At 42.8% G+C, this 27,965-nt stretch overlaps 1 protein-coding gene across 2 annotated transcripts in view; it reads right to left on the bottom strand.

The window, feature by feature from the left end:
• LOC110977079 (uncharacterized) overlaps positions 1–24,896 on the bottom strand; it is a 43,676-nt gene extending 18,780 nt beyond the window's left edge. The window contains exons 1-5 of one of the 2 annotated variants that reach the window (XM_087144815.1): positions 24,188–24,896; positions 14,063–14,313; positions 3,639–3,813; positions 957–1,127; positions 198–311 (exon numbers count right to left, since the gene is read on the bottom strand). In XM_087144815.1, coding sequence (XP_087000941.1) covers positions 198–311; positions 957–1,127; positions 3,639–3,813; positions 14,063–14,313; positions 24,188–24,311 — 835 coding nt within the window. In that variant the 5' untranslated portion in view covers positions 24,312–24,896. The remainder of the gene's footprint in view (positions 1–197; positions 312–956; positions 1,128–3,638; positions 3,814–14,062; positions 14,314–24,187) is intronic. The other variant, XM_022230884.2, reaches the window with a different exon arrangement.
• Between the last annotated feature and the right edge of the window lie 3,069 nt (positions 24,897–27,965).

Below are 27,965 nucleotides of genomic sequence, written 5' to 3'. Positions count from 1 at the left end.
ACACTGTGTATTCCCTGTGGCTGGTGCCCAGCTGATTTTGGTTTTAGCGTATAAATTTGTTGTACAGAAACTTCTGCTGACTAACTGATGAAATTGGACCCCAGCAGGATACAGGACTACAAAATGGCTTGAGTCTTGACCAAAACAAGTTCCCGATCTTGACAGGGACAGGAATGGGTGGGGCTAACCATACTCACCCTTTCTGATGACCTGGAGGAAGGCATCCTCCCTGGCTGTGCCAGCTGAGTTGACCCTGATGCATGAGTACTGACCAGCGTCCATTGGATTTACGTTTGTGATGTACAGGGTCCCTGAACAGACACCAGAAAAAAAAGTAAAAAAAAATCAGCCACTCTACTACAAAAAGACTGAAACCAAGTACATTATGTCAAACGTAACCTTCCCATATTCTTTAAAAATCTACCAGTGAGGTTTGAAAGATTTTGTAAGATTGAGGAAGGCACAGCTCAGTTACAGTTGCGGTACTATGCATGGAATGTAGGGCATTATCTCCTGAAAGTTTAAGTGAACCATTAGATTCCTGTTGCTTTGGGCAAAACAATGTGACTACGGTAGCTTGACAAAATGGGTCTTGAGACCATTTCTTTCTAGCTCCCTTACCAGAGAAGGCAAACTGGACTCTTTGTTGTGGTGAATCACTCAGCATGGCATCCTTAGGAACGGACATTGTGTGGGTGAAAATCTGTCGAGATTTCCTCTTAATTTCCACTGTGCAACATTTGTAAAGGTCTTCAACTCGAGAGTGGCTGTGGGGACTCGTGACTCATTTTGTCAGGTTGGCTCAGGCATATGTACCTGTACCTTGACAGGGATGTATGGCCCTCACAGGCCACCTTCACATGGAAAGTAAGAGCTATGAAAGTTTGTTTGAGAAGCATACACACTGGCGATGCAAGGTTAGGGTTTACAAATAATGAGTAGGTGTATTCTCTGACCTGTGGGCGCCAGATGGACTCTTCTGTCGGTGAGATCGACCGGCGAGCCATCCCTGAGCCACTTGATGCTAGGGGCGGGGCTGCCAGAAGTGTGACAATGCAAGGTGAAGACGTCTCCCTCGTTTATGCTCACTTCAGGTGGAAGGTGGGTGTGGATGACCGGTGCCCTTTCTGCATTAAAACCAATGAAAAAAAAACAAACCATCGGAAACGCATATTTATGTTGCTTGCTTTGTAATGTAAGCTCTTGTGTGGATTACAAAATGTAATGGCAGAAGATGTTGACATGCCCACATGACCAAGTCTCCTCCCCTTTCTCCAACCCCCCCTCCCCGAGACAGAAAAAAAAATTAGCACTACAGAAAACCTTTCAGAGTGTACCTTTGAATACAAAGAGTTGCCTGCAGACATGTCATGCCTCTGTATTTATTACCAAATTTACTTAGGGTCCCCAAAGAAATCGTACCCAACACAGAAACGGTCTCGGGTTCTTCGTGCTTTAACAAGGGAGGGCTGGCCTGATTTTTCATTTATTTCTTTTTTTTTTTAAAGTGTCGCGACTTTCCCAGACTCTTGCCCGGTGAACAGGAGTTCCTCTATTGGCGGGTGTGGTAAAGTGGTTGGGTTCCCTGTCGCCAATTCAGGTCGTAAAGGGTTTGGAAGTTGACCCTTTGTGACTGGGTCTTTACAACTAATGTGCATCTTGGGAAATGTTGAGTCACTTTCGTTGTCCCAACAACGGACTCTGAGAGATGTTGGAGATGTCTGAATCAAGAACAAAACCTTCCAATGCCAATGGCAAGTGATACAGGTATTTGGTGGCTAACTGCATCTTAATATGCATATGTAAAAAAAACCCTTTTTTCACCTTCAAAGTCACTTTGAAACCTAACCAAGCGTAGACTCCACATGGACTTACATCATCTTGTTGTGGAGATGTGTACAATAAATTGTACCACAATGAATTAAACCAAACCCTGATTTGGATGGGACTGAGTGAGTGATTTGTTATTTTGTCGATACTGAGCTCTTGTCGCTCAAAGGGCAGCCTGAGAGGCTTGTGAGAAAAAAAATCCCAACCTGGCTACAGCCGATCTTGAACCCATGACCTCTTGTCTAGTGCCGGTATTTCATCACTAAGTTAACAACTGAGCTTGCTGATGAGATCAGCTGTGCGGTTCAAATCTCCCAAGAATAAAAACTCAACAAGCACGGTGACAGAAATTCCCGAAGAAACTGTATAATGCATTCATTTTGAAAAGTCCATCCACAATTATTCCATTCAGAAATCCAACTCAAGATAAACCCCTTTAATGCAATATGGCTGTGTGTGCTTCATGCTCCGATAAATAGAACTAAGAGCAATTGCTGAAGCTTATGCCATGTTTACAGTTTTAACATAATAAAATTTGTGATTTAAAAGGGGGGAAAAAAATGAAATGTACCCCAATCAGGGAAAAGCAAATCTCCCCGGTGCCAGAGGAAAACCATTCATTGAAATTGTCCTTGACCATAAGGTCAGCCAGTCTTTACCCTGAGGAGCTGTGGGTTGCTGTTATCCCAGTAGACATGGCACCAAGGCTTTCCACTGTGTCTGTGGCTTTTTATTTTTACCCCCAGAGATCAAATCTGGGACAGCCAAGGATGGGAACAAGCTCGGAGCACTCATCAACAATTTATTTTTCAACAGACATTTTTTTATGAGCGGAACTTTTGAGTTAAAAAACATAGTTTATGAGAGTTAAGGGGTCTATAAATAAGCCCAAAACAAGCTCCAACTTTCCTACGGTGACATCTCTTCTCGGCCTCTAGCTCTGTGGAGATCCAAAAAGCTCCAGAGATTTTGAGATGTGGACCCCTGCAGTTGAGGGCATGGGGTAGAGAGTTTTCTTGACCGTCTACACTGGCTCCCTGGTCAGCAGCCGATTCAATTTAAACTTTTCATATTTGCTTTCAGAGCCCTTTGGGGCACTGGATCTGCTTATCTCAGTCTCCCACTTCAACAATTGAAATGACAAACTAGAGCTCATTCAGTTCCAATTCTTGAATGGAAATGTCCAAAAAAAGTCAGTGCCGGAAATAGAGCATTTAATGTCTCTGACCCTCAGCTCTGGAATGACTTGCCTGTGTCATCAAGACAAATTACACTTTTCTCTGATTTTAAAGCCAATCTTAGGACCTATCTTTTTAATGAAGCATTCGGAATGTTTTGTTAGAGGTTTAATGTGTACGGTATATTACGTGTAGTTGTAATGTTTTGCTCATTTTTATTGTGTTTTATCTAGTATTTTGAATGTGAAGCATCACTGACAATTTAGTTTTAAGTGATATTATAGAAATTATTATTATCATTATTATTAGAGTGTGAGAGTTTTAAGATGGTACATATGTACATTGTACTTTTAATACTATCGCACTTAACAATCCAACTACTCACTACCACCAAAGTTTATTTAAGTTAGGCCCTGTAACAAGTTCTTTCACTAGTCCAGTCACAAGTGCAGTCCCAAGTCCTTGTACAAGATCTGTCATGATTAAATGACAGGGTAAGCAATGACAAAGGAATGCTTTCATAAGAGTTCACTGAACAGCTTGTCACTTGGATTGAAGAACAGGTGAATTGTGACGGACTTGTAGGGACTCTGTGACTGACTCCACAGCAACACTGGTACATCTACCCACCTGACTTCTTGCAGCACAGCACCCCGGTGGTGATCCCCGGCCGATAGGAGCAGGCTGCGCCACCACCATCGAGGGCATCCATGCAGCAGCTGGCGTCAATCCGTCCCTTGCCCAGGCAGGAGGTCTGGCCGGGGTTCTGGTGCGGACACCCCCGGCCCACGCCCCCCATGTCATCCTGTGGGAGGGAACACCCAAAACAGCCACTCCTGATCAATCTCTTGGGGGCATTTTTTTTTTCTTTTTGAACAAACAATGACTTTTAAAAAAGTTTCTTGGCTTAGCTTAGTAGCAGGAGAGAAAAACAGGCCGAAAAGTGACAGGAGGCAATACCACAAATAATACTATCCAGGAAACAAGCTGAAAAAAAAAAGACATTCCTGCTTTATAACCACAGAACCGTTTAACCTGCTCTGACCCCGGGATACTATTTGAAACCAGATACAGTACATGGACAGGTTCGTGCAAGAGAACTTAGTTTGATTCTTGCGGTCATAAAAGTTGAGCAAAATGGGCTGTAAGGGTAAGCAATGAGCCGTGCAAAAACATTTTAAAAAAATGAAGAAATGCAAAAGCCCAATGTGCTCGGAAAAATACCCAGTGCCACAGTCAAATTCACCAGATATTCTGTACCCTGTGTGCTTAATTCATTTGTACACAAGCTGTAACTACCTATACATGTACGTGTATTTCAAAATTTTGTCCATACAAAGTACCGATATGAAAGGAGATACTGGCGGCATGAGAATAACTGTTGAACAAGGAGACCACCGGATATGGCTGAAGTAATTACGTGGGAATACATTGTGAAAAAAGCAATATTGCCAGACTGAGTGGGAGACGGGGACAGAGGAGGGAGGTGTCATAATCCCTCCCCCCCAAGAAACAAGAGTCAAATTTCTTTTTTAAATATTGAAAGAAAGGAGATTTGAAAGAACTGTTTTCTTTTCTCTCCAAAAGAATGTAGCATTTAAAAAATTAAAACCCCAGCTTTAGCCTCACTCCTTAGAAAGGCCCATAAAAGGCTGCACAAGAGTAATTTCCTAATTTTCTGCACCCCCCAATTTTATCTTTCTCCCTCCCCCTCCTCTGCCCTTGAAAAAAACAGTCCTCTCTGCAAAATTGTGAACAGACATAAAAGGATGGGAATGTTTTCCAGTGAGATGCCCAATACTTTTATCAGTAACACAGGGCCAAACTGTGTATTAAAAAAAGTCCAGCTTGGGGAAACTTCCACAGAACAACAGTTTAGTCTTTGGACTGGGCCAAACTTCCTCTTGTGGGGGGAAACTGAAATTGGATCCGGGAACTCACCCTTCCCCAAAACACAGGAGAAGGGGGGAGGGAGGGGGTATCATGTAGCACGGTTGGTCTGTCATCCCATCAAAAAGAGTGTACCCCTGTTATTGGACTCTAAGGTGACAGCTCTCTTCCTGTTTTGGGACATGCCCTTTGACCCTGCCACCCAAGCAGTTGGGGGTTATTTATGGTCAACATGGCTTGTCTAAGAGCTAGCTACCACTGGGCTACATTGCTGCGAGCACAGGGCCTGGACGTAGACACACTGGAAAGTTTCTAAGCACAGGGACAGAAACTGTCAAAAGAAATTGGTGACTAAGACCATACTGTGCATCATGACTGTCCAAAAAGTCAGCAATTTTTCGGCAAACCTTTCCCAGCCTTTAAAAGCAAAGAAATTCACAAATGAGTAGATTTCTGCAACATTCACAATTTTACTGAAAACCTGTGTGAGTGGACAGAGGTCACAAACTTATTTTTCAAATCAGCCTAAATCCCTTTTCTTCTTTCCCTTCCACATCTCTCTTCCTTCTAGACAAACATCTGCCGAAGACGAGGAAAATCGAGGGCACATATTGGTAACACTCCGTCTGGCAGCTGTTCCTAGCCACGGAAACATGTTTCCAGCTTCATTGAATTTCCTTTTTTCTTTTGTTGTGATTATTTTTCAGTACTCAAATGCAGGTTCCTGACAAACGACAACCTTGGGCCAGACCCGCAAGTTGGGTTGGTCTACAGTGGAATAATGCCCGACATACATGTACCTGTACTAGTGTCATTCTGGCAAGCCCAGCCCCAATCTCACGCCTAATTGAATCCCACGACTGGATTACCCCAACGGAAAAGTGTGCTGCAAGAGGTGATAACAAGATTATTAGGGCAGGCTGGATTGCCTGAGTTTGTGGTCATGTTTCCTGCTAGAAAAACAAGAGAAATTTCCCAGCCGAGCTCCCAAGGTGACAAAAGTTGACAGAATCCAGCTTAGGTGGTGTGCCACTTAAGCCAGCTCAGCTGTCCATCAGTCTATCCTTGCTCTTTGGTTATACACGACTCACCAAGGGTTTTGATCTTTCTTGAAATCTCCAATATTTCTGGCGTATTCGGAGTCAGATGTTGTTTTACTTGTATAAATTTACCGTTGGAATTTTTAACCATCCCCTCAGTAAAACTGCACCAAAAAAAAATGAAAAAAAAAAACCAAAAACTGAAAGGAAAGTTTAAAAATTCCTGGGCTCTTTGCACAGACTTGAAATAGAAAAAGTAACCGCTGTCCCGGAGGATTTTGCCAAAAGTATGGTATACCGGGCATGTATCGTAGTTTATGAAGTGCAAACATGTACCAGTGCCACACATGTATTTTATCACTCTCCTGTACAGTTACAGCTGCTTTTTCTGGTGGGTGCGGTTTACATGAGGATCAAATGGAAGGTAAGGGGTGGGACAGCCAGCCACATGCACTGAGGTAACCTGTTCTTTCTCAACACTGGCTTGGGTGTGACGCTACAGGTATGTTTTTGTACACTTTCAATGAACTGCTTTTTTTTGTTTACATGCCTACCTGTACATGTGCTTCCATCTTGCACCATTATGCTGTCAAAGTAAAGTCCCAATATCAGACATACATATCCCTGTACATGCACAAATCCATTAAACAGTGTAGTAAACGCATACATGTACATACATGGACAAAATGTACATGTGGGCCAACTAGATGAATATTTTCTAATGTCTGTTAAATACACGTACTCCGTCATCAATATACTCCACTACCAGCGCAGCAACATGAGGCATTGCAAGGTATTTTGGCGGCAACACTGCACGCTGTTCGTTCATGCTTGCCACATACATGTAAATGCAATACCAGATAAACTAACACACGTGCACTAGTACATGAACATTGTAGAATAATTTGACAGCATGAGCAAACAAGCTTTTAAATGAGAGCCCCTGAATTTGAACTCACTGGAAGCCATGATCCACGAACTGAACTTTTCAAGTGGGCCCAATTTCTTTTAACCCCGATTGGGGATTTTGCACTGAGCCCACCACTTTGTCGTTGAGACGTTTGACAGCTCATGTTGAACCATTTCCATGGTCACCTTTGTTCAGTGTACCCAATTCCTTGCCCTGCTCTGGCTGTGAGTCTAAAATAAATTGTCCAAATCCTGGATTGCCTACATTGCTGGCTGATAACGCCTGCTCGACCTTGCGGTTCTTCCGTCTCACAATCCACATGCCTAATTGGGGATGCCAGGTGCAGGCTGAAATCTGATTTCACAAAGTATGCTTGAATCATCTTATTGCCAAGCTCATGCAGTCAAGTTCAGTTCCCATCCCTTAAGAAAGTCTTGAGCCAGTTGAAGAGACAAGATACCGGTATATGTATTTTGCATGGGGGTAGCCTGGGTAGGGGAACGCTGAAGTTGAAGCTCGCGCGTCACGTGCACTTACCAAGCTGAGCTAGGTTGTCATTTAAAAGTTTTGCAGCACTTTAGAAAAGCTTTTACTTCATTCTTGGAAAAATTTTGACCAAGAATATTTGTTAACTTCTTTTTTAAAAATAAACCTTAGATTTGGGTACACAGATTTAAATCCGAATTTCCCTCATTTACTGGGAATTGTCACAAATAAAGTCAGGGTCTACATGCATATGTGAATACTGCGTCAATAACGACATTTTGCTCACGAAACTATTTTTCTTGTTCAAATTTACCAATTTCAAATACAGTCAGAATACTGCAAGCTACATGTATGATTTGTTTTTACTAACACGCAGTATTCACAAGGAAAAGATTTTGGCACCAGTATACATGTATATGAATGTTGAATGTTGACCAGAAGTTAATCCCTGATATGAATGAAAATGACAGACTCAATAACTAAAAATGACGACGGGCAGAATGTGACCAAGAAATACACAAGTATGGATGATATTTTCAGGAATTCCCTCCCACCCATGGCAAAAAATCTACACGTACACAACATCAGAATTCTCCAGTTTCTTGTCGCATGTTGCAGCTACTCAGAACCACTGCACACAACACTCACCTGCACAATACATCCTGCTAAGATACATTATGTAGAGAAAAACATTTTTTTTTAATGTGTAGCAGAAAATAGCTTTATAGATTATAGATTATAGCTTCCTGCCCCTTACCCCCTGGGGCCCGACCCATCTCGGAAATTCGCAAATGTCAGCAAAATTTCTGTTTTTCAAATGCTTGACGCCATGGGGGGGGGTCTGGTTGGGCATGCAAGAACACCTGTAACAATAGCAGACCATGGGTTGCAAGTTCTGGTATCACGGCCTTCAACATAAAGTTGATACAAAACCCGCTCAGTCTCTCAGACTCTCAAGCTAAGAGTAACGGCTATAATATCAATAGCCCCTTATTCTAAGCCTTCTCTAAGTAGGGGTATAGAGTTGATCCCATCCATAAAATCTGGGGGAGAAACTTGATAGGAGCCACTGTCCTCTGAAGAGGCAGAGCTCTAATTAGTCAGGTTAGCCCTGGCAAATTGGTCTGACACAATAGAAACTTGAGCTGGACAGGATGTTTTCACTAAAGAGAGGTGGGATTTAGGGGGCTGTACTGATCCACTTAAGTACATCATTAAGGGTTTACCATACCAAAAAACTGAGGAGCCTTGGAAGGAGGGATTGTAATCCTGCCAATGGGTAATCCTTTCATATTCCCCCCCACCTTGGTATTGGAGAAATGCCGCACATTTTTCAGTGCTCCTGCAGGTACAAGGGACTGGACCCTTGGTGCCAGGTGATTAGAGGGTATCATTTGATCCCTCTTTCTTCTTTTCTTAATTTGAAACATGGCTGTTGAATTTCATCTCAAGGCCCTGCATTAGTTAGTTGTCAGAGCAAGGGGAACACAGCGCTGTAATGAAGCCACATAATATTATTTGACTTTTTTTTTGAGGAGGCTGTGAGGCAAATATTCCAAGTATATTTTTGTGCTATTCACAACTGTACATACTTCTGTCTTGAAATGACCCGAGAGAATACCGAAACTGATCCCAGGCACTAAAAGACAGAGAGAAAAAAAAAGAATAAACTTGATGTAATAAAAACCTGCACAAAAAAGTTTCAACATGTCTTTTTGCTAAAACTAAGTACATACCAAGCACATGTACAGGTGCTAGTACCATTCTTGTTGACATACATGTAAGTTCATCAATCTTGACCAAAGACTTGATCAAATCATCTCTATGATCAAATCCACCTTGCGTTGGTTTTGATTTTACCACAAATTTGTTCAAAATGTACATTTGTCCCATTAATTTATAGTGGGTTGTATTTTCGATTTTTTGTTTAGTATTTAGCAATATAGTATGATGTACATGCACATGTAACTGGTATTTGACGGCTGAGTGGGATTTTTAAACACTTTACATAATCATTCTTTTACTTTTGTACTGACGGCCAGCCATACTTTCAGCGCTCAATTGCAGGAAACACAAAACTGTGAGGCGAAACAAACAGACCCTACACTGCAGCAAGGCAAGAACTCAATGACCAGTGACGCAGAGTCACGCCAAGGCTGTAAGCTCTCATTAATTAGACTTCACATTCTTGGCATCGTCCAGGAAATGACACGCGTGTTAATTGCTGTCACAATGTTAACATTCGTGAGGTGCGTGGAATTCCACCACTCCCAAGGCATAGCAGGAACCACTGTGGAATGAGACTGACCGTTGCACATAGCATCAAACCTTACGACATGTTACAAATACAACACATTGCTTTGCCACTACATTATGCCGATGCCATTTCCCAGAGTGGGGCTCCATTCAAGTTTCATACTTGTGAGGTTTGGAACGCATGTTTACTAGAAATAGTAGCACAGAACTCTATGCCAAGCTTTCAAAAAGAAAGAGAGGGGATTTTTTTACTGAAATTTGAAGGAGAGAAGTAAAGAACATGATGTACGGTATGGACAGACCTTTGGCATTGGAATGATGAAAGTGAACTTGCCACTGAAGAAAAACAATTACAAAACACACATAACAAGTCAAGACACTAGTTTCTACATTCTATGAAATGTTTCCTCCATCCCAAATTTTCAAAATGAACCTGCACCTGGTTTGAAAGTACAGGTACATGTATGTACCAGTGCAAGTACAGTGCATAGCTTTCTCAGCAGAGATACATGTAGCATAAAGTTACATGGATAACTGCAATGGTGCTCATGCAAGCCACAGCTGTACCGGTAACACAAAATACATGTACATGTAGCTTTCAATGTTGACCAACTTGCACGCTTGAACTTGCAAGCAAGAGTTCACCCAAATTAGGAAGCTTAAAATTTAAATGTACCGGTACATACATGGATGTAAATGTGTGCTGGTTCAACAGACTTTAAATGCATTCCACAGAGTCTGCACATAACTTTTTCAGCCAGAAAGTGTGTTCACCCCATAAAAATCTTTTAAAAAAAAACCAAGAAAAAAACCACCTGTATGACACTAACTGAACATTTCTGGGGTGGCTACTTAAGCTGCACCTCGTTGCTGGCACATCTGTGGTTATGGAGGTTTGTCACAGGACGTAACATGATGGGCTAAAGACACTTCAGGAAGTACATGTATGTATGTGCATGTACCACGTCCACGGAGGTGCGTGCATTTTCGGATCTGGGTATTTCTATTGGCAATTTCATGTACATTGTACGCCAGGATGTTGGGAGTCTTCGAGGGCGCGCGTTTCCATGCACATCTGCGTACATGTAAACTGAACGCTGACTGTCAAAAATCACGCAACTGAAAATCCTCTCAACAGGTGTATGTTGCAGGCTTCTAGTACGCAACTGGAGAAGGAGAATGCTCGGTGAGGCCATTTTACCAGGAGGAAGATTGGTACGTATGTGTATAAGTCAAAGATATCTGCTCAAGCAGCCCATGGTTTACTCAAGATGGTTCCATATTTATTGGGGAGGGAGGAGAGCTCTGCTGTACATGAGTACATTTATGTACCAAGTATTTACAACGCACCGGCATCTTATCTGGCAACTTGTCAAACCAAGTGTGTTTTTTAGTTTTTTACAGACGGGAGCTTTCGATGGAGTGTTATATTGGTGAGATGGTGTTCTGGTACACGTTGTACCGGTAAATTATTAAAGAAAAGACTATGACACACAGTTTATCTATTATAAAGAACATGTTTCTTACATGTACATGGATTACTATAGCTCATACATATTCATGACGGATTGCTGAACTCTCATTGGTCTATTCACGTTCACGCGCCAGCCACTATTTTTACTGTTTGCCAAGCGCACACATGATCGTTTACGCAAGGTGTAATTTATACGCATGCGTTTTTATTACTGTCGCCCGGCTTACAGTTAAAAAAAACACATGCGCAGTGTACTGTGCTCTCGCGGTGGCTTGAGCCTACTACGGTATGCAGCTCATATGAAAAGATGGCGGCACACATTGTTTCTATTTTCCGAGGTTATTAAATAAAATATGTACCGGTATGAGGTATGGTATAGTAAAACAAATACAGCAGGGTTTGTTTCGGTTGGACAGTCGATGTTGGCTCCCCTCAGGTACCGGGAGTTGACAAACTACAGCTACTGTGGTATTCGCCTCGGGAACTAGTTTGTCAACTCCCAATAAATCGGGGAACTAACATTGACTGTCCAACCTCAAAGCGCGTTATACTTACAATATTTGGTAGTCAGACTATACTACAGTTATTGCCAATGCTGTTTGAGCACAGGAATGAGGCTGGCTGACCATTCCTGCACTTTAGTGGCATCTTAAACAACAGAGACTGCTGTACACGTAATTAGGGACCAAATTAACTGCTTACCAGGAAGCTCTAGGGCTGTGGGGTATGGCAATCAATTGGAATGCTCCTAATTTGTTTTGGCAAATGACAGTTCTAATTGTCACAAGCTCAAATCCACAAGGCAGGGAAGAAAATGCAACTTGTGGGACCCCCCCCCACTTGTTATTAATTGATGTTTGTGTTTACCCAAATTATCTCCACAAAAGATCACTTAAGTAACCTGGTGACCACCAACACCCGGTGATGTTTGCCTTCTGCTGGACTCTTCCCCCCAAGCTAAAGCGCAAGGCTAGGTTAGTGCCTCACCTGTTCCAAGGTCTACTTTTCAAGAAAAGAGAAGAATGAAGAATTCCGCTCCACAAAACAAGCTGGGCAAACAGCGGCGGGGGGGGGGCAGTCCAACAGTGGGCCCCGATGGAGGCTCAATAACAATAACATGGTTCAGGAACTCTGCAAAGACTCCGATAAACGGGTGAGCCATTCCCAACAAGGGGATTACATCGAGCGGAATTCCGGGGGCACGGTGGGGCCAGGGGGAAAAAAAAAGGGGTCGTTGGGCTATTATCAAGTGGGTCTGTTTGGATACAAATATATACCCTATATTATCACCTTTTCTTCAAGAGACAGAGAGAAGCCTTTAAAATGAACTCCCACCAAAAAAGGGGAAAAGAATACACTTTTCACAATACATGAGGGTATTCCAGTAAGAAATGGGACTCCTGAAGCTGGAATTTCTGAAGCAGGCATGCAAGATTGCTGCGACAAATTGAAGCTCCCCAAACCTTACTTTCTAAAGGAAAACCATCAACTGTTTGAAACCCCACCTTGCCGATGCAAAAGACGGAGCATTCCTTTCCGGCTAAGAAAGCTAAACACGGACAGGACGGAAGCCCCAACTGACAACAAAGCTGACCCAATCTGGAATGCAACAAGCTAATCAAGGCTCCATTTCTTTACAACTGCAAGCATGAGAAGTGACAGGCTGAAGAGTGGAATACTCACGGCTTTACTGAAGAAGCAGAAAAAAAAAACCTCCACATCTCCGTGGAGGAACCCGTTTCCGCTTCCCCCCTTCAACCAAAAATTTTCTCAGGGATGCGGTGGCCTCTAGTGGGGGGCTGTTTTCCCCCTCTGCGGAAGAACTCAGGTGCGGAGCAGGTGAAATAATCAAACGGGACTGCGTTATGATGGATTGATAGGGCCCAGGCAACAATCTAAACAATGCAAGGTACGGGCGCGCACTTGAAAAAATATGTGGAGACTGCTTTCCCAAACATGGATTCATAGAGGCAAGGATGCCAACAATCAGGACAAACTGAAAAGACGGAATGTTGTTCTTCCAAACAAGACCGTGATGTTATACCCATAATAATCTGGCATAGGAGAACGGCTGAGGATTTTGTTGGGGGATGGAGGGGGGGAAGAGGCTAACAGAACATATACAAGGTACTGTACATGTATGTATACACGTACATGTACATTGTACAGGGCGTTGCAATGAACCCATGAGAGAATTACTGTACACATGTGTACCGTGGCTGTCTGAATCCTGATGTCCACGTAAACTTGGGAAGCGGATTTAGAACATTTGTCAGCAGCAAGGACCCACCGAGGGCAGACACAGCAAGGCTCATTTCCTTGGACTGGGGTATGACACAACACAGATGCTAACAGGGAATAAGGCCCGAGAGGAGTACACCTACAGGTGGCACTTCCTGTGCTGCACAGGCCCCTCCCACGACAGATGCTTGATGATGATCCCGTATCTTCCAGAGCCTAAAAAGTGGTGTTAGTTTTAGGGTCGTGAAATTAGACTCACAAGGTGACACTTGTTTCAACCAATGCTGCCAATGAGAGGCACCAAATCAGCAGACCTGTTTGACGATTATTCAACATGGCTGAAAATCAGTGTCCAGTGACACATTATGTATGTACATGTACCTGCTTTGACTCTGACTTCAGCGTCAGTGCAACACAAGTAGATCCCAGTGATACCTTCTATACATTTGTATGAAGAAACTGTGCTTGAGTCAAATGCCCCACTTACAAACTTGTACATGTAGGCCTACAGTGTACTAACGGAGACGGTAACAATCTGCAAGTAGAACTATGATGTTGGTAATGACAGTGCTGCAGGCACAATTTCAGGAGTCGCTATGAAAATCTGCTAAATTACATGCAAATTACACGCTGAGCAAAGACTGGCACAGTACCAGTCACAAGCAATAACCCTGGCACGGCATTTTGGCAGGTAGCCTGTTTACGAAAACTTTACGCTAAGAAAATAATTCTGCACTTCTCAATTATTCAAACTCACCTGCTCAATGCTGTCTGCACACGGCCCACACTGCCCCCTGTCTTGCCCCGCATTGAAGGCATAGCACCCGGACAGCGACACTGCTTCGGGCCACGTGACCGTGTTCAGTATGCTCTCGTCCACCCAGCTGCACACATCCCAACCGGCCGCGCACAAGGAAGAGGCATTGCCCACGTGACCTTCCCACGATCCCGAGCAAGCTGCCAGTCGGTGTTTATCTTCAAAGCCTTCAGTTACGCCATCAGAACAACCTGGAGTTTTGAAGAAAAATATCCCCTTAATTTAAAATCAGATAACGTGAACACCAAAAAACAATGACACATAAAATATGTTCAACAGTTTTCAACCTAATCCATAGAGTTTGTAAAAAGGTTGGATTAAAAACTGCTAGGATGAAAACTGAACTGACACAGAAAATACTAATACCCAGTTACAGATGCTTGTACGAGCTTAAATAAGGGCCTTCACACAATCCAGTAATTGGTCGTTATTTTACCCGATCAGATCACGATGTATGGCACTGACAAATTTACTTTCCTCATACTTCAAATTTCAACCTAGAATTCTCTCTCCGAAGGTTGCACATACTTACTAGTAAGGGAAGGAATCTCAACCATTTCACCAAAGCAACCTTCACAAATAAGGATCAAATACACCTGTCAATTATTAATTCGTAGGGACAAATCGCCATATGACAGCACTTTGCACATAAATCAATTCAGGCCACTGCTTGGGGTACCAAAAAACTTCAGAGAAATCCTGGTGGTAATAAAAATAACAGGCTGCTGCAAGTGTTACGACGCTCCATGCATGACTGCAAATTTCCATTAGGCCTACAAAGCACATGTTGGGTTATATCATATGTGATCCGCTCTACTAAAAAAAGGGTAATAAGTCGCGCAATGCCAAAACATTGTAATGGCCTGTTCTGTTATTGGAGAAGGCAAAATTTCTTCAAAAATGTGATTTTGTGTTTTTTCATTTAATAGCATCTATAATGTTTAGATTTTCAGAATTTGTGACTACAAACATGGATACTGATGAATAAAGATGAAAAATTGATCATTCGGTAGGAAATCCTACATAGCATTGTGTTTCCAAGTGCTACACTTACTGAGCTTTTTCTCGAATAGTGCATTTATTGAATCCGAAAATGTGGACATACAAATGTCTATCTCCGGAACGCAGTGCACTACATGTACAGGGGTCATTCATACATCAAATTGTAGCTTTTGATGTACAGAACCCAGCCACATCCAAGAATCATAACCTGAATCTGGTGACTCGTACCCATTTTTCTAGAGCTGGTCATACATACACATCAAGATGACTTGGACAGAACAGAGAAGAGAGAGTGAATTGGAGAAACAAAAACTGACCGACCCACCCCCCCCTAAGGAAACAGCCAAAGACATTAGAACTCATGTTGTGCATCAGCTAACACCTTCCCACACCAGGGCTCTCTACCTCTCATATCTCCCCTGCAGAGGTATTTTGGGTATTGGGTAATTATTTCCCCCACAGAGCATGCAGAGGAAGTGCTCCCTCCTGCCATCATCCTTGAGAATTTTATTAGCTGTGTGTGGTTTCTGTCCCCTATTCCCTGTGAAGGTCTTGGGGACTCTAATCCAAAGGAAGGTATGGGGTCCAGTTGGCTGGTAGTTTCTTGCCCAAGACTGGATTCAGAATATAATAGATTGAATAACAATGAAAGTAAGACAGCAACGTCCACCAAGAAAGATTTATTTAATTCAAAGGTGAGCAGATGAAATTAACAAAGAAGTACAGACATTTTATTGTGACTCAGTTGCACTCGTACTGCACACTAAAACTGTCTTGAAGGGGAAACTCACTCAGGGTGATGAGAAAATAGGACATTTTCTTTGCCGCTGGGTGTTTAAAATGGATATTGTTTAACCCTAACCCCCTGGTATGTAAAAATCACATTGAAATTGGAGGAGAACCTTTGAAATACTGGGACTAAGATCTTGCTTACTTTTAACACTCTGACCTGATACAATGGTGCTCCACCACAACAATATCCTTCCCCATCCAGCACTAATCAAATCACTCAGGACACAATGCAATGTAAACACTAACTTCCTTTTTCTTGTGTGCTGGCTTACACGCAAAACAAACACTGCCCAGTGAAAAAAATGGGGGACTGTAATCACAAGGGGCTAATTACCCTCAAGGGAAAAAAAAACCCAAGCTTAGCTGGTTGATAAACAAAACACCCAAATCAGTTTCAATGAAGATAATCAAGGGGGCAGATCAACAACTTCCTGTGTGCCAGGGGTATTTAACACCCTCCTGAAAATCCACTTAACACAGGGCTTAGAAACTGTCCCACAAAAAGGCTCTGATTTCAACAGACAGAGCCTGGGGCAGTCCCTGTATCACGCGCTCCAGGCTGTTTTAATGCATATAATGTACATAGAGGCCTGGATTATCACATTACTGGTGGCCTGTGGGGTACAGTGCTTGCTTGATGTAAAAAGGAGTCCTTGATGTCAGCAAATATTATGGATGATGGGCAAGTGGTTGACACTTGACAAGAGTGGCCTCCTACTTTCATCTCACCCACTGATGTGAGGTGGAAGTCTTCTCTACAGCCCAGTGGTTTGAGAATTAAATTCAATGCAGGTTCACTCGGGCAAACATCCTTACTTGCCACGATGAGAAAAACACCAATCTCTGTACGGCAATGCTGTCATGGACAATGTAGGCTTTAAAAGTCTCTCTGAATCTTAGAAGTATGAGCACTTTAGAAACTTTTCTGTGGGTGGAATTCCCCTGCGGCCGAGAATGCCAACTTTGCCAAAGTGTGCTAGCTCCTAAGATGAGTTGGTAAAATGGGGGACAGACCAGCAGACGCTTTGTACCATTTCCCTTGTCACGTACAGTTCCTCTCTTCTCAGGATGCACCTGTCTTGTAAACACCCTTCCGGCCGAGTCAAAAATAATGCATATCCACTACCTAAATTTATCAACCACATTTCACACTCATGTACAGAACATTACTTCAAGATACAGAGTATCAAGTTATTGAACTTGGATTAAATGTAGTTATCCAGCTTGAACTTGGATTAAACATAATTATCCAACTTGAACTTAGATTAAATGTACATTAGTTATATAACTTGAAATTATCACAGGTATACTGTACAGATACTCCGAGATAAATGGAGATTATAAAAACTAATCCAACTTGAGTTTCTTGCCAGGTAATTACTGTACATGTCTATTCTCTCTATTACTCTTGTGCCTTTGATTTGCATTCCAATATTTCAAGTTTTCTGGATCTCTCAATGTCTCTTTTTTAATTATTATTTATGTGTAATGCTGCGACGCATGCACAAAAGTGATCATGAACCCCCCTCCCCCATTGAGGAAAAACTTCCATGGAATCCTCTTTAATCCTTCCCTATCCGTCTGCCCCAATCCCTTTGGTTTGAACCTTGGATAAAATGACATCAATGTGAACACATCTAGATGGCTTCATGATCATTCATTGGCATGCCATTGCTATCTCTTACCATATCCGTGATCTGATGATATCTTCAGCCACTTGTGAATAATAGTAACTTATAAGGTTTGAAAGTACTGCCTACAGACAAGTTAAAATTTGTGCGATTGTCTTGTTGCCAAAGCGGACTTTCCACTTTCTCCATTAACCTGTATTCAAATTGGCAAAGAATGAAGCCATCATGAAGACCAAGAAATCCATCCAACACCTTTTATGACAAGGCTTAAAATCACATCATCCGTGAGTCATTTTTCACAGACTGGATCCTATTTTTGAGTCTTCCAACACCCCCCGCCCTCCTGCGCCCCCCTGAATCCGGTCCAAGCAGTGTGAAAACGCATTCTGTACAACACATCAGGTTTTCATGAGCCAACACCGTCGACCACGGATGCTTCTCCTCCCACCCCTCCCCCATGAGAAAACCTCTGCACGGCCTTCGGCCCTCGCAACGTGCGAAAGTTCATCTGCAGATCCAAGAGTATCACACGCTGATATCAACGCTCTCTTCATTCATTCACAAAGTAGGGGGGGGCTCACCGGAGGCTCAGGATCTGTTAGCTCAGGCCGCCGAGAGGAAACCTGAACTTGCACAGTGACAGGTGCCAGGTTAGCCGAGTGTAAAATGACTTCTGGAATAACCACTGGGCCAAGTGTCATTCAATCCTCCACCAGGTGTACCATTCTTAGTGCTTAACTTATCCCACCAATAAAACAGCACAATCTAATATCCTTTTTTTATAAACCAGCATTAAATGGTAACTCAACACGGCCAATGAATAAAAAAAAATTCTATTGTTGTGTCAAAATCTGCAAATATGTTTGTAACCCTGTGAATTGAAGGGAAAAAAGATGTCTAGGACCATACACTTGTATGTGCTACGACTGAATTCAGTCATTCACATCTCTGGCAACCAAGTCACTGTAAGTGTAAGGTCGGTTAATCTCAATTCAGGTTCAACATGGAACAAAGACTTGCCAAACTTTGCATAAAAACGGTGGGGACTGTCTGCATTGAGCCAACGGGCTTCATTCCAAGAAATTCAGGCCTGCAGGTTCGTCATGATGGACTGATGGCTCACTAGGGATCTTCCTCTTGAGGTTCTGCAACTAAGCTGTCAATTATGAATGACTACAATCTGCCGACTATTAACTGTGGCTGTTCCAAGACCATGATCTGTGCAGACAATACCTAAGGCAAAGGTTGATGGATTGGGGACAGTAAGAGTCTCTCCCCGCCCCCCATTTTTTAAGTCAAAACAATTAGAGAGAGGTGAGTTTTTAGGTCGGTTTCATTTCCCATCCACAAAGAAGTGTATAACATGCTCCATACAAGATTACATGGAAACATTTAAACATATTTGCCCTCCTTCCACAACCCCCCCCTCCCCCATTTGGCCTTGAATCTACCCTCGGTAAAAGGCTGTTGATGTTTCAATACTGTGAACTGAGGATCTGAACTGACATCAAATTTCAGAATGAGGCAGGCCTATTGCTGAGAATGGAAAAATCTGCAGAGCCAGGGTAGATAGTTACCATAGCGTTTAAAGGAAAACCTCAGGGAAGCTATATTAGGACTTGAAGGACCATAAAGTGTGTTACAACCTCGACCTGTTCTGAATAGATTGATTGTAAAGATGCCATGGCGTTGAAATAAATGGAGGATACAATACCCACTTGTGCCCCGTTGCAGCTTACAAACAGCTTTGCCAACTACAAAGAAAAAGTACATTGCCTCTTGTACTCCTTAGGAAAATTATTGCAACATGCTGTGAATGAAAATAAACACAGCACCTGCCCAGTTGGGCCAGTCCGCCAATAATTCAAAGCCAGAAAGTGCAGCACCTGTAAACAGGGGTTTGTCTGGTGGTATGCGTGTGCGGTGTGGGTGGGGGAAGGGAGAGGGTCCAACATGGCAGGGGGTCCTCCCTGGTCTCTTCGATTGGAAGTTGATGGATAGCCCCTGGTTTTACATTTGGGGGTTTGGGACCACCGTGTGGATCAGAGCATGGATTGTTGTCAAGTCAAGATGGAACCACTAGAACTCCACTGCCCGTTTTTGCTTGATAGCACCATCCATGGTTGCACATCCATGCCAAGTGCTTACCAAACAGCTTCTTCTAATGGCCAGGGCTAGGGCCAATTTCATAGAGCTGCTTAAGCACAAAACTTGCTTAAGCTCAAAAAAAAAAAGACTTGCTTAAAAAACACAGGTTACCAGCTCAAAATCTATGTGATTGTCATGCTAACCACAAGACAGGTGAATACCATTCTAAAACAATACATACATGCACATGGAGCTTGGGCTGGTAACCTGATTTTTCAGTCAAGCAAGGTTTTTTCATGCTTTAGCAAAATTTAGGCTGGAGCAGCTCTATGAAATTGGCCCCAGATGTTTTGAGAGCATAGTTCCTTGCCGGATCAGGTTGGCCTTATCCAGCTAAGAATCAATAAAAATGGTCAGTCATATTTCTTTTAAACATCTCCAAACAGTGAATAGCAATGCTGACAGTTGGGGCATAAGACCGTTTTGTCACAACACTGTCGTATATATATACGTACGATGTATGAAATCAGCTTCACTATGGCAGGAATGTTCTGGGGTTTTTTTTTCCTTCTAAAAGTAATAGTTAAAAAAGATGTCTAAAAATACAGGACAGTGTACATGTTCCCGTATATGACAGCCCCCCCTCCCCTGATGGGGGGGTCTAGATGGGCCAGGCCCCCCTTGTGAGCAGATGCCCCCTCCCCATCGGCAAAAACCATCAGCATCAAAATTATCTACGAGTATTGTTCTTGAGATATGTCCCCCTAGCTGGTAAGTACTGCGGCTCCCCTGATTGATACGATACCTGAAGTAAATGTAGCGACGGGGCTGGTATGTGACCATAACAATGTTCAAATTAAAGTCCGACGTGCACATGTGTCACAAATGGAACTTTTTAATAACATCCCCCCCCTTCTCACGTCAAGTTTGATCTCGCATTCTTTCCAGCAAATGATGGATCTATCTTTTTGAATTATGGACGTATTAACAGACTTCTGTACCTGGAGTTAGTACATTAAAGGGGCAGTGGTGCCGGCCTACACAACCAAACAGTCAAGTGTTTTTAACTTGTGAAGAGTGCTTGACCTACGTTATTTGTACCGCGCTCACACATCAGTCTGGCAAACAAATAACAAATGGGACATGGACACGCAATGCCCTCATGAAGATAGCACATTTGGACTCTGTCCAAAACAAAAAGAGGACAATAAATTAATTCTCTTTACAAAAAAAACCAGAACTGCCAAACAGGTCGTGTTACACTGCCAGGCCCAATCTGTAACACAACTCCCTTCGTTCTACATCAAGCCAACAGCTGAAGACGATTTCTAATGATCAATAATGACTCAGCCACTTGTGCCGACCGGAGATAGGGGCCTTCTCTTGCCAGTCCTGACAGCATCGATCAAAACAGTTACAATGGCGAATGACAACAGCGCAGAGGTATGAACCGAACGGCCGCGGAATATCATGCACAGGTACCGGTACATGTACACAGTATGTAAACCTATGTAACGTTTTCATTATCCAAGTCCAAAGAGAGAGGTGAGCTCAATGCACACTGTTGAGGCGAATTTCCCTCAATCTACCGGTATTCCACCCCTGTTCCATTTGGGCTTTACAGTGTAACTTCCTCTATCCCAGTCCCTTGACAGTACCAAAAAATTACAGATCCGGACTGCTCAGCAATAACTTACAGATGCGGACATACATGTACACATGCACGTCTGTGAACTCAAAGTAAGCAAGCTCACCTGTTGGGTACACACCCTAAACTAAGTATGTAGGCGGGTTCATCGGAAAAAGAGAGAGGCAGTACCACAAGGTACCAGTACACGTCAAATCTCAGCCTCCACTGGCCACCTACCCATATGCTACTAAGTACAACCAACTATGGGATACAGGCCTGGCATTTGGAAACACTGGTAAGAAATCCAAACTCCAAGTTTGCAATTTCTTGTCCAGGGCAGCAGGCAGATCACACACTCCAATTCTCCACCATCCCACCGCAACCCTATGTACTGGCATTTAGCTCTATGGTACCGGTAACCCAATCCATCCATCTCAAACCCATCCATCCACTGGATAAACACTGCACGTGTCATTTGATGCCAGCAGTGTGCCATTCTGGGAGTGGCGATAAGAGAAAAACTCCTCTCTTACACCTTGAAAGGACACTCTCTGTACTCCTGGCAAATATACCTTTCACCAGACTTGAAAGGACACTCTCTGTACTCCTGGCAAATATACCTTTCACCAGACTTTCTGACGTTTTTCGCTGACCTTGAAAGGATGACTTTGCAGAAAAACCAGCCAACACTGCCACAAGAAAGATCTACTCAAAGATCTCCGGGAAAATTCTTCTGGAGTGGAGATGTCCTCGAGTGCGAAACTTGCAAAGTCACAGATACCAAAATAGGAAGCAAATCCAAGCTGCATGTGACTTGAACGAGTTGTTGCCAACTTGTATTGGCACAGAATGAAAAGGGATTAACAAGCTGCCAACTCCACAACCAAATACCCGATTTTCCGCACATAATATGCTTTGGCTGAAAAGAAGACACATATTGATACAGGAAGTTATGTGAATTACCTGGTATGCTGCTCAAGACAAAGTGAAGAAATGGGCTGGTTCTCCGCTTGCAATGAATCAGTGCCTTTTTATGCATGTACATAACAGTAATAAAGTAATTTTTTTCTTAGAAATTGGAATTATCCTTGTTTCAAGATCGAGACATTCTCTGCTTGTTTCTACCTCCAAGACTAAGAAAATATTCCAAAGAGAAACTACTGCATGATATTAAGAAATAATTGAGGTAGTCTGACCTGCACTGCTGCAGGCTGAAGTGATTGCAAATCTTGAAAATGTCCTTCCACAGAATACAGGTCAGCCGTCGTCAGACCAATTTTCCACCCAAATAGACAAAAATGAAATGACTGAATGCACATATCTGATGCTTCCTGTGAATTAGCTTAATCCCAGCGTATAATTGCGTGGACATTTTTAATATTGTGGGAAGATATACATGTAATGTAAAAGCATGATCGTTAAAAATCACTTGTGGGTTCAAGCTCGTTAGTCTCTGTATATTAATCCATAAATCAATATAACATGTTTGATTACATCAATAATCTTTGGGGTTAGTCACCACTTTGGGTCTCTGCATTTAAGTTGCTATGCCCGATGAGTCTTCGTCCGATTTCAGATCAAACCTTCGTTTAATAATTCCGGCGCAGCAGTTTACTAATTGGACGGGAGATCAGGTCATTAGCCTTTCATCTTGTTTCCAGACTCCCTGCCTCCGACAATCCGTCAATGTCACAGCGACTTTGGGGAAACCGTTTGTCAATTGGGACTTACAGGTGAGTGCCAGTCCTTTCCTCATGTTGGCAACCTCTTTTTGATGAGGCAAGGTGAACATTTCTTCTCTGGTGTGAATGTCAGATTGTGTACGCACGCGATGAACCTCTGAGAATGTTACTCTGGAAGGAATGTTTTCGGAGACTCTCGAGGAAAGAAGAAGAGCCTGATGCCGTCAGGGCGGCCCATCTCCAAGGACGATGGACATACCGTTACTTGTACATGCATGTGAGTGCCTATCCTAATAACAGGGCATCTGTCTCGTTTGCAAGCACCGTTAACTAGAGGTGTCATCCCATCTATTGCTGAGGGTAGGGACCGCAACAGCTGCACTACTCATTTGTTAGGAAAGAATCCTTTGATATCAGGAACAATAAAAGACGAAAGCTCAAACAAACTACTCAGTACTTTCAAATTAGCATAATGGCTCATGTAAAGAAACACTGAGTTTTCTCAGTGTTGTAGTCGAGTACGAGTACCGAGTGCGAGTACTACAGCACTGAGCTTTGTACTCTACAAACCCTGAACATGACCACTGGGGTTATTAGCTAAAGTTTACTCCGGCCCTTGCCATGAAATTTGCAATACCACGAGATGATGAGCACCAAGGCTGGAGGAATTCAAGGTGGTTTTTGCTGCACCCAGTGATCAGTACGACAATTTTTGTGAAGAACATGCAACGCAACAAGAAACCACGCCACCAAAGGTTGAGTAGACTGATAAACAGAGTGGTCAATGATGTTTCCACGCACATTTCAATATGACCAGTGTAAAATATGGCCTACATATCCAGAATTTAAGAAGTTGAAGAACACAGCAATGTTTACACTTACAGTGCTCTTAAACTTCAAAATGTTTCTAGATCTAATTCCTGAACAGATCACAAAGACCTGCTTTGTGCAAATGGACAGAGTACATGTCTTTATATAATTTTAACGCTGCTTACACTCTTTACTGAATAATCAAGAAAAACCAAGAAACAAGACTTCAAAAAGAAGAGTGGAAAAATTTCATGAACACAAACAGACAAATGACATTTTACTAGAAAAGAAAATAAATTGGGAATAAAGAGATATAAAACTGATAAAAACAATTCAACCCATTCCTCTTGATTGGTTTGGGTATAACAACATTTTTAGGCAGCCTAAGAATACACAGGCTTTATTAACACGGTTTTAACCGTTGAATTACCTTGGCCAGCTTCGACGAGATCCTGACAGAAACAGCACACTGCTGCGATGAGCCACACAAGATAAATATTCGCAATCCTTTGTCTTCTGGAAGATAAATTCCAAACTGCAGTTCTTCCATCCATGTTTCCCAGCTCGTGTCACAAAATACACCTAGGAGGGGACGGGCACAACTTGCCACCCAGCTAGTCCAAAAGGCAACTTCGTTTGTCTTCCAAAATAAAGAGAAATAGAAGCCTAGAAACGATCGGCAAACACGCTAAACTCCTGGGAATTATCTGAGGTTGGGTTAAAAAAAAAAACACACGTTTGTTCTCCAGAGTAACACGTTTTGTTCCGCGGAGATAAAAACCCTGGAATAAAAGGCATTCAGCCCCAACAATGCAGAGTTGTACAAACAAATTGACAGCAGTGGACTTTCCTCCAAAGATCAGACCAGCTACATGTATTCACGGCATAGCCAATCCCGGAACTTGCCAGAGCACACATGCAGCGAGTTTCTTCAGGAGCAGATAACTTTTGTGTGCAACTGAAGCATGGGTTATCTTTGTCCGGAGGGGAGAGAACACACACAGTCTATCTTCACTCGGCGCTGGCACTGTCACTACATCTCCACTGGACCATGGCATACTGCATTACTAACTGCATGAACTACTCCACTATTTCATTCACGCAGAACCCAGTAAGCCTAACAATGTTCTCAGTGCTTTATGTGTACATGTACATGTACATGTACAGTACAGTGCACTGCACAGGGCAGAAATGTGGGGGTGGGGCTTTAGAGAAGCCAAGTCAGTGCTGCCCTGTGATTGGCAGGGACTGGGCTAATCACTAACCAATCGGGTATTGCTCCTGGGCCAAGAGATGGCCAATCAGATTGACAGATTGATAAACTTCTCACAGGGCATGTTTTTTAGTGTTTCCTTGGCTGGGGCAAAGTGGCAGTGGCTCCAGTGATATGAGCAGACTTGCTGTCGCAGAATTGAAGGCAAAGGGAAGCCGGTGATTTACCGGAGCAGATGGAGAGACACTCACAGCATTCCTCATAGTTTAATATTATAAATTACCTTGCTGATTGAAACTATTAGCCCTACTCCCCACTCTAAACAAAGAATGATATTCTTGTCTGACCAAGGGGCACTTGCTGACAGTTAAAAGTTTGATTTCTGAGGGAAGCCATACTGACTATGTGCAAGTACATCACAAGTACGAGAAATGAAACAATAAAGAATAGCCAGAGGAACCTACAAACTTTGCTCATAAATGCACTTGCCAACATTCACCGGTCCAAGTCTCAGGCGAACCAATTTTCTTTGCAAATATGCACATCCTTAGATTGGTATATCTGGTCTACTTCAAGAGAAAGACCAAAGTCATCTTTTGCATCAATGAGCATCTTCGTCGTGAATTTCTGTCTTCCTTCTCCACCTTCCTCCCAAGTTCCCCCCTTTCTTGCTCCTGAGACCCTGAGAGGCATCTCTAGAGAGCATTCAGCAGACAGGTACAGTGTTGAGACAAATTATTTATGGCAGATGTTTGCACATGTCTGCACATGTAAACACCGGTATGCTCCTGTGAAGTACAGTACCTGAACATGCACATGTATGTATAGGAAAAAATTGACCCAACAACTGAGACAAAAGTCACAAGCACTCCATGACACTATCATGATCAAGGTTACCCATTGTGTAATACAATTCAACTTGATGGCGCTCACACAGAGGGAGTAATTTTGAAATATAAATAGCAGCTGCTATGCGGCGGTGATGTCACACAGTGCAATTCTAGACAAGGAATAAAGAAAACAAGCCTGCGTGACATATAGATGTCCCAGGCGAAGTCATTAGTACCTGTCGACTGACCGTGGGGGAATGAAATGTCACGTCAAACGCAAGACTGAACTGCCCTACGAGCTAAAGAGAAAGCTGGGAGTTTGATGAGGCACGACTGTCGGCGGAGTGATTCTGTAACTCGCTGAAATAATCAAAAGCCAATCTATTCGTTTACCCTGAATTTTCCAGCCGGTGCCAAACCGGTTTTACACATATTAAATCTCATTTCTATTTTTTCTAGCAACTAAACGCAGACGGAGTACACTTTTGCTGATTTTTGTACAATACAGAAAACAATTTGTTTCACGAGGCCCTGATATCTTTTTTTTTCTTTGGCAATACATGAAATTTGTTGATCCAAATCTGTTGATCCAAATCGTCATTGATCTCCAAACGGTACTCCATTAATTAACAAGGAGCTGAAATGAGTTCAAAGATTTCTAGCTACAGGTTTCAAAGGTTGTTTACTTGGTGGATATTCCTTTGGTTCAAAAATTATCCTTAGGGGAAGAACTGGGATCTTATAATGAGTTTAAACTACGACCAGGAACTTTAATGACACTCATGAGTGCTTCTTTAAGGCATCTGTTTATCATGCTGATACTGTTTTGGAATATATTTGTAATATCGGGTGCCTGGTGACACGGAAACCACAGAAATCACAACTGGATCATGCAATGTTATTTGTAAGGGGTAAGATTTTTCCAGATAAATAGCGTGCTGATACAGCAGGGGGGCTATTCATGGGAACACCTGTTTGGTACTACTGTGACAAATTGACTGGAATTGATGGTGGGAAGGAAATTTGAAGGGGGGGTGGATTGTTGGACCTCGGTCAGTGGCAAAAGGGACCTGTAGGTAAATGTACAGGGTTTCTTTCCTGGGAACACTGCGGTCTGAAGGAATGTCATCAGACCCTGTTTGGGTCTGGAAATGGTCTGCCTTCTCCACAGCTGGTTGCTGGGTCTTCCAACCCCGGTGGCGTTGGGTTGATCCTGGCGTGGTGGGCCCGGATAATTTGAATTAATGAGTGTGAAATTGCACACCGCTGGTTGAACAGTGGGGCGGGGAACAATAACGTATTTGAATCTCTTGACTTGTCCGGGCAGATGACCAAAATTGCATTATCCGAACAGATTTGAGCCAAAGTCCGGATTTATTGTGTGAAATTCTTCAAAAGGTCAGTGCCTTGAGAAAAATGAAATTCTGTTTGAGGACACTCACATGTTCTAATTCAATCAAAGCCCATCTGTAAATATTCCAGAACACCAGTCTTATTTCCTCTCCAAGGTTTAACAGACAGTTCATGTACATGGCAAACAGTTAGTATCCATCACATCAATCTCTCTTCATGTACATAAACTACATCTACATGTACATAAACTACATGTACATGTATGACTACACAACTGACCAACTACGAGCAGAAATTCAAATTTGCTACCGGTAGTGGCAGGTGCACACCTTCCTGCCCAGTGCAAGTTCATGTTTCGCTTACCATTTGACATTCAACCATGCAAAACTGTACATTAGCAAAACAAAGTTGCTGAATATTACTAGCAGAGAAAATATTTTCCAAGCAAAAAAAACCAAAAAACGGTTACCAGCCAAAATGCCATGCAGTTTTGTTTCTGGCTGACTTTTGATAACATGTAACTCACAAATGTTGCTGAACAATGATTCCAATCTTCAGAAGTCAAATCTGATGACACTGGAATGGGATTGTGGGCCATCTTCCTGATGAGGGGCAGTGGCATATCCAGGTCTTGGGTTCAAGGGAGGCCTGAGAGATTCTTTTTCTAAAAATGACTGTCCTTGAAAAGTGCGCTCGACCCCCTTCCCCAAAAAAGAAAGGCTGCAGTACACGTACCTTATTTAGAATGCTGATTTCTTTCAAACAGAAAGCCGAAAGAAACATTCAACATGTCCGCAGTTGTCTCCTCCCCC

Source organism: Acanthaster planci, linkage group LG13 (genome assembly GCF_054643075.1).
Source record: "Acanthaster planci isolate LZ-2023a linkage group LG13, COTS_SCS, whole genome shotgun sequence".
In the NCBI taxonomy this organism is placed as follows: Eukaryota; Metazoa; Echinodermata; class Asteroidea; order Valvatida; family Acanthasteridae; genus Acanthaster; species Acanthaster planci.
Note: the sequence above shows the minus strand (reverse complement) of the source record. Positions and strands in the feature narration are given on the sequence as shown.